At 36.0% G+C, this 7763-nt stretch overlaps 1 protein-coding gene across 1 annotated transcript in view; it reads left to right on the top strand.

Moving 5' to 3' along the window:
• The window catches only part of LOC149132670 (uncharacterized), a 19088-nt gene extending 13535 nt beyond the window's left edge, over nucleotides 1-5553 (top strand). The window contains exon 2 of the mRNA XM_089362633.1: nucleotides 1-5553. This exon is cut by the window's left edge and continues 1633 nt beyond it. Coding sequence (XP_089218759.1) covers nucleotides 1-167 — 167 coding nt within the window. The 3' untranslated portion in view covers nucleotides 168-5553.
• Nucleotides 5554-7763: the final 2210 nt, after the last annotated feature.

Genomic DNA, 7763 nt, shown 5'->3' with positions numbered 1-7763 from the left:
AGTTCCGAAATGCTCACCACAACAACCATTCCCATCCCCACCCTCATGCCACCCCAGCTGCAATGTCATTCATGCAGAACAACTTTCTGAAAAGTTCTTCTTACAAAAACATGAAAGAATACTCCTCCCAAGTGAGCAATCACTTATGGCAAGCTCTCTACTCGTAACAACCTAACACAGTATGAACAACAACTGCATTATTAGCTGCAGCTTGTGAGCTGCAGAAAACTTACTTATAACAGGAGGAAAATAATGACAGCTGCAGTTGCAGTATAAAAGTGACACTAAGATACAGCTGCTGCATTTGTAAAATAGAAAATGACTGCAGTAAACTGAAAGACAACTGCAGCACTTTAAAGAATAACTGCAAATATGTTAAGAGCCAAAACAGCAGCTGCAGTGCTAGAAATAGCAGCTGTGACAATAGAAATAAGAGCTACAACAGCAACTGCAATAACACCACCAGCAGAGATAAAAGCAACAACTGATGTCATCAACAATGGCTAGTATCAACAGGTTGGAAGTGATGACAACAACAATAACTGCTGCATTTGCAACATCCTTGCAGTAATTGTAACAACTACAACATCTTGAGCTGTAGCAATGAATGCGATTGCAGGGAGTGTAATTCAATAATAGTAATGGCAGCAATAATTAAATGACAACAGCAGCAGCAGCACTAAACCAACAACAACAACAACAGTAGTAAAACAGAAACAGCAGCAATAAAACATCCAAAACTCCCCCAGAAATGGCAGCAGCAAAGACAAATAACAGCAATAAAACAGCATTGACAGCAATAAAAACAGAAACAGCAGCAGTAAAGCCACAAAAAACAGTAGCAGTAAAAACAGTAACAACTGTAAAATACAGCAACAACAGCAGTCAAACAACAAAAACAGACAGCAGCAGCAGTAAAAACAGAACAGCAATAAAACAGCATTAACAGTACCAACAGCAGTAAAGAAAAAAACAGCAATTGAACAAGAATAAGTAGCAGCACCATTTTCAACAACAAAACCAAAAATGAAATTGTAACATTACTAATACTAACACCCTTCCCCATTTACCTCCTGATAGGTATGGGCCTGTCCCTTCCTATAATGTAGAATTGGAAACATTGCCCTCTAATTACCAAGGTGGCATATTCATTTGAAGTGCAATACTTATCAGGAACATGAATGAACACATGTCTTATGCATAAAATACATCATACTTACACACATACATACATATATACCCATGTATTTATTATAGATAGTTCTTTTCTGGAGATGTAGTCTTCTCCGTCTTCATTTAAGAACTATAAATGTAAATGTACATACATATATATATATATATATATATATATATATATATATATATAAATGTATGTATGCATATGCACACACAGTGTGTTGTGTATAACCTCCAAATAACTCTCTTTGTCTGTAGGCTGGTGCTGTTTGCTTCAGTTGCTGCTGTTTCTTATTAGTGTTTATTTGTTCTTCCTTTGTTTCCCTAAAACTCTCGCCCAATCCCCACTTTCCTCAGAAAATGCCAAATCTTTGCCTCCACTCTGCTACTCATTGGAAGGAGAAAAAAGAAAAGGAAAGAATAGAATGAAATGTTTCTTGCGGATGTGTAGGTTCCACTCTTGTGGTTTCCAGCATCAATTGTGCAAAAATAATTGTAAAACACACGCAAAAAAAATCAGCCTCCACTTCTACAAAACTCTTGGCTTCTACAGAAAACTATACATTTATTAATTCTTTATCACTTAATACGGTTTTTTTATTATTATTATTATCATTAAGAACAATTTTTAATGTCATTTGGCAGAATCAGTTGAGTGTTAGGCAAAATGCCTTGAGGTAGTTGACTTACGTTCCTTTTACATTCTGGGTTTCAAAATAGACTTTGCCTTCACCTTTCTAAGGTTGACTTAAATAAAGTATCAGTCAAATACTGGTGTCAGTATAATCGACTATTCACCTACCCCACAACTCCATAGATTTTTGGCCTTGTGCCCATGTAAAAATCATCATCATCATTATCATTATTAGGAAGGTGGACTGGCAAAATCGATAGAGTGACAGACAAAATATTTTACATTATTTCTTCTGCCTCTTTATTTTCTGCATTTAAATCCCACTTTAGTCAACTTTGCCTGTCACCCTTTGGAAGTCAATCAAATACCAGCCAAGTACTGATGTTGACGGCATCAGCTCACCCCATCCCCTTGAAATTTCTGGCCTTGTGCCTGTCTAAGAAACAATTATTGTTAATAGCGATGGAATCACAGAATCATTTGAGCAATGGTCAAAATGTTTTGCAGTACTTCTCCTTGCTCTTTCATATTCTAAGTTCAAAATTCCCCGAGGTTCACTTTGCTTTTCATCCCTCTGGAGTAGATTAAATAAAGTACCAGTCATGTACTGAGGTCAATGGTATTGACTACCCTTATCCCACTTCAAAATATCTGGCCTTGTGCCAAAATCAGAACGCATTATTATTATTATTATTATTATTATTATTATTATACTTTTCTTTTAACTGGTATTTTGTAATTTACTATCCACATGAGTAGAGAATCTTTTTTGTCAGCGTGTAATGCATGCCTGCATGCATAGATACATAGAACCACTTATTCATTTACATCTATACACAAATACAGGCATACATACATGTGTGTATATATATATACACAAATGCAGATATGTGTTATACACACTTTAATGTGTGTGTATATGTGTCTATCTGCATGGTTACTTTCTTTTTCATCCATTCACACATATACATATATATGTATCTACATACTTGTGTGTGTGTGCGTGTGCATGTGTGTGTGTGTGTAAACAAAGGCAGAGAGCTGAGCAGTATTTCTTCCAGGTTTTTACATTCTGAGTTCAAATGCTACCAAGGTCAACTTTGCCTTTCATACTTTCAGGGTTGATAAAATAAGTACCAGTTGAGCACCGGGGTCACTGTAATTGACTGGCCCCTTCCTGAAAAATTTCAGGCCTTGTCTCTATGGTAGAAATAATGTATGTATGTATACACACACACACACAATTATATGTACTAGACAAAATCCTTTAAGAATTAAAAAAAAATAAAAAAGGAAGCAACACAGTTTCTGTGTGTTTGCATGCGTATATGTACATGTATGTGTGTGTATATATATATATATATATATATATATATATATATATATATATGTACATATACATCATGAACCCACACATCCACATATGTTGTTGTACACAGGGTGAGTGTGTGTGTGTAGAAAAAAACTTTTTTAAAACTGTTGTCCAAAATATTTCAATTAGTGTACATATTGTACCTTTTTTCATACTATCACACTGATTCCCACTCCCTTCACTATAATTTTACGCAGGGTTTAACAACCATTTTCTCAACTATAAAAACCGCTTTTCCCCTTTCTGCTTTATCACCAACATTTACACACACACACACACACACACACACTCATTCAGAGAGAATAAAGGGTTGCACAGGTGGCTGTGTAAACACCCCATCCCTCTTCATTGGAACAAAAGCTTCATCCAAATTTTGCCACACCAGCCTTTGTTCCACCCCCTATGCCACCAGTGTGTTCTTCTTAGCATTGCCCCCCTTCCCACATCTCCATTATTCATTACCAAACTCTTTTCCTCCTCCGATCAATCATTTCATCATGGTATGAGACAATGTATCATTTTAGCTGTGTATATGCATAATGTGTATTAATGTGTGTATGTTGTATTGTTTGTGTGTGAGGGGATTTCAAACTGAAAGTGTTCACTTTCTTTTCCAGTTGGGGTCAGTGTTGACGTTTATTATTATTATTATTATTATTATTATTATTATTATTATTAAGGCAATGTGCTAGCAGAATCATTAGCACCCCAGGCAAAATGCTTAGCAGCATTTTGTCTGTCTTTACTTTATGAGTTGAAGTTCTGCCAAGATTGACTTTGCCTTTCATCCTTTCAGGGTGGATAAAATAAGTACCAGTTGAGTATTGGGGTCAGTGTAATCAACTATCCCCCTCCGCACTTGCTGGCCTTGTGCCAAAATTTGAAACCATTTTTATTATTATTTGAGGTAACCTAGACTCTATTGTAGTTTTTAGGTTTTTCCCTATTCCAATTTCTCAATTCAAATCCTGCTGGAGTCTCAATTTCAACTGAATATACACTTTCCCCCCACCTTACAAATCGGGTATCTTGTGCCAATGTAAAGAGACACTTATTATTAATAATAATAATAATAATAAATACAGTGGCTGGCATAATGGTATATCAGTTTCATCTTTGCAGGAGCTGTCTGGTTTTCTTTTATAATGTTAATTTGTTTTACATCGTTGGGAAATCCATGAATATCACAGCTTCTCCTTTTGCCACCTATAAACCTTGGGCCTTGAGTCGTAGAAAAAAGAAATCTTTAAATCATTCTTGTTGATGATAATGGATGAAAGTGGTAGTGGTGGTGGTGGTGGTAACATTCATGCCATTTGTTGTACTGCTCAGTGGTGAAGGAGAGAGACACACTATTAGTCTGTGTTGTCTTTTTTTTTCTTCCTTCCACTCCACCTTTCCAAACCTAAAAATGACAGCATTATGGTACACTCTAATCCCATTGTTTTGAATAAATCCTTAACTAGAGAATAGCTATCACATGGCACACTTTACAGGCAACATAACAATATTTACAAACTAGATTTTTTTTACTTTGTTTTATGTGTGTGTGTGCACGCGTGTATGTATATGTATGCGTGTATAATATCTGTATGTGTGTGTGTGTGTACACACACATATATATCAACAAATTTCTTCCCTTCTTTGCTAAGTAACTATGCAATTGGTGCTGAAATCATCACAAAAACCTTGCAACAATCATTGTTTGTTGGGTAAGACAGCAATTTACTTGCCTCAATACCTACCTGATCTTAGTGAACAACTCCTGTCTCTAGAATAGATAGTGTTAACTAGTGCATCTGTGTATCTACTTACCTCTCTGTCTGTCTATCTATCTGTCTATCAACAAAAATTTGTGTATATGTATGTATATGTGTATATGTATATACACACGCACACATATACATACATATGTGTGTGCATATATATAAGCATGTATGTATGCATTTGTATAAGTAACTGTATGTGTATATGTATTTTATATATATAGATACGTGTGTATACACATACATAGTAGGCTCATAGTCATTGACTTCTTTCTACAAAATTATACATATATGTACATATGCATACACACACACACATATATATATATACACATATACATACATATGTGCACTCACTTGTGCATGTGTGTATGTGTACATATGTATGTACACGTTATGTGTGTGTGTATATATATATATATATATATGTATACAACTATACCACCCAGTCTATGCATATACCCACTCAATGAGACAGAAATATACCAGATCCCTTGGAAGACATTGGAACTATATAACCACCAAGGGAGCTGATGTCTCTACCATTGTTTCTTCATTAATTTCATTTTCTGCTCGGACAATAAATATTCATTTGTGCCTGTGAATCTTTTTCTCTTTTATTGTTGTGTTTTTGTAGGTATAGGGCATAGGTGAGATTCCTTTTGAGGACCTGAGGTGAATTACAGGTATGTAACAATCCATGGAGGTTGTGGACAGGTATATAGAAACCTATGAAGTTGTGGACAACATTTGTCCCCCTCCAAAAAAATTACCATATTTACTTCTTTATAAGTCGCACTCCTATTTTGATGTTAAATCTTCCTACAAAAATTTTTACTTCCATAATCAAACTTGATTTCAGCTTTGCTCTGTATATTAGTCACAACCCAGTTTTTTTCTTTAAAATCAAGTCTAAAATAGTGCAACTTATACATGAGTAAATATGATGTATTAAAGTAACTGTATTAGTATTGAGGTTTACAACTTTTATTTCTTTCAGATGAAGTGTTTAGAGAACTTCATATGTAGGTCATTTCAAATTTGAGTGTAGGTGAGGGTTCCCACCAGTAGCATAGAGGCTCTGTTGTCATTGACTTGGCAACCACTGATGTGTGTTGGAAAAACTGACTTGATTCAAGGAGCATGTAAAGTCAAGAGATTCCTCTCTTATTTATTGCCAACCCATCAATTTCATTGTGAAAGAGTGTGAATTAAGCTGTAGATTTTGCATGGATAAAGATGAGGTTTCAAATATACTTTTAAGAAAAAGAAAGCAATTTTTGAAATTTTGCTGAATATTCCCTTCCTCCACCATATATATATATATATATATACACACACATATTTGCACTCACATACATACACACACACGTACAAACATGCATAATATAGCAAACTAAGGAATTCTTGGTGTGAAATATTACAAGAAGGAAATCTGAGGACCTTGAGACTGTCTCATAGATGTGATAACACAAAATACCATCCATCTTCATAGTTGGCAGGCCTTAGCAGCAGTGTCCTCAGACACACTTCATAAAGTCATATCAGAAACAACTGTCAGTAATCGTTCCTGCCAGATCCCTAGGCAAGACCATATGAGGCAATGAATATTATCCAATCATCTCACTCATTGTCTCCTGCTAGGTTGCTTTGTCAGATCTGTCTTATGATTCTTTCTTCAGTTGTTCGTGCTACATGCCCGAAATACTGGAGCTGTGGTTAGAATGGATATCATTTATATTTCAGACCTGTGGTAAAAAGGTAGTAAACCTTTGCTGATCCTGACTTGTAATATAAAACAGTAGGATCTGAGGAAACTATTTTCAATTTATGGTATTTGGAATCAACAAAAAACATTTCTTCCTTACAAAGTGTTTTACCTGAAACATTCAACTTTTCCTGTCCTTCCTGACAAACCAATTTACTTCATTCTCCAAGTGTTTCTACAACCACAACAGAATTGAGGTCCTAGAACCAAAGCGCCATGTAAAAAGCATTGGTGTGGGTATTGGTGCCATGTAAAAAGCACCCAGTGCACTCTGGCATGGTTGGCATTGGGAAGGGCATCAAGCCATAGAAAACAAGCCAAAACAGACTGTGGAACCTGGTGAAGCCCCTGGCTCTGCCAGTTCCTGTCAAGCCATCCAACCCATGCCAGCATGAAAAACAGATGCTAAATGTTGATGATGATGACATACATTAGCAGGGTGAGATAGGATTGAATGACTCCACTCCCAGTTGCATATTTGTACATAACATACATCTTTTGTTTTACTTCTTTCACTTATTGGACTTCAATCCAAGGATTTATCCATTCATGGACTAAATGTAGCACTCGGGGCTTTCTGAATGGCACACCAATAAAAAATTACCTTGAATTTTTTTTAGTCGTGCAGCCCACCTGATGATGGTCATGTCTTATGTGGCCCATTTCTGAAAAATGTTTGCCCATGCCTGGTTTAGTCAAAGAAATTGACCCCAATACTTATATTAGCCTCTTGTACCCAGACCACTAAGTTACAGAGATGTAAACAAAACAACACTGCTTATCAAACTGTGAGTGGGAGAACACACATATGCACAACAAGCTTCCATGCAGGTTCCATTGACCAAATTTACTCACAAAGCATTGGTCAGCCCAGGGTTAGTGTAGAATACATTTACCCAAGGTGGAGTGTAGTGGGACTGAACCTGGAACCATGTGACTGCAAAGTGAGCTTCTTAACTGCACAGCCATGCCTGTATACATATAGACAAATTTGACATCTATGGATAGACTGATTTTAAGAATGTGTACCCTTTTGATCAAAAACCT

Source organism: Octopus bimaculoides, chromosome 14 (assembly GCF_046866305.1).
Source record: "Octopus bimaculoides isolate indiv1 chromosome 14, ASM4686630v1, whole genome shotgun sequence".
NCBI classification, from domain to species: domain Eukaryota; kingdom Metazoa; phylum Mollusca; class Cephalopoda; order Octopoda; family Octopodidae; genus Octopus; species Octopus bimaculoides.
Note: the sequence above shows the minus strand (reverse complement) of the source record. Positions and strands in the feature narration are given on the sequence as shown.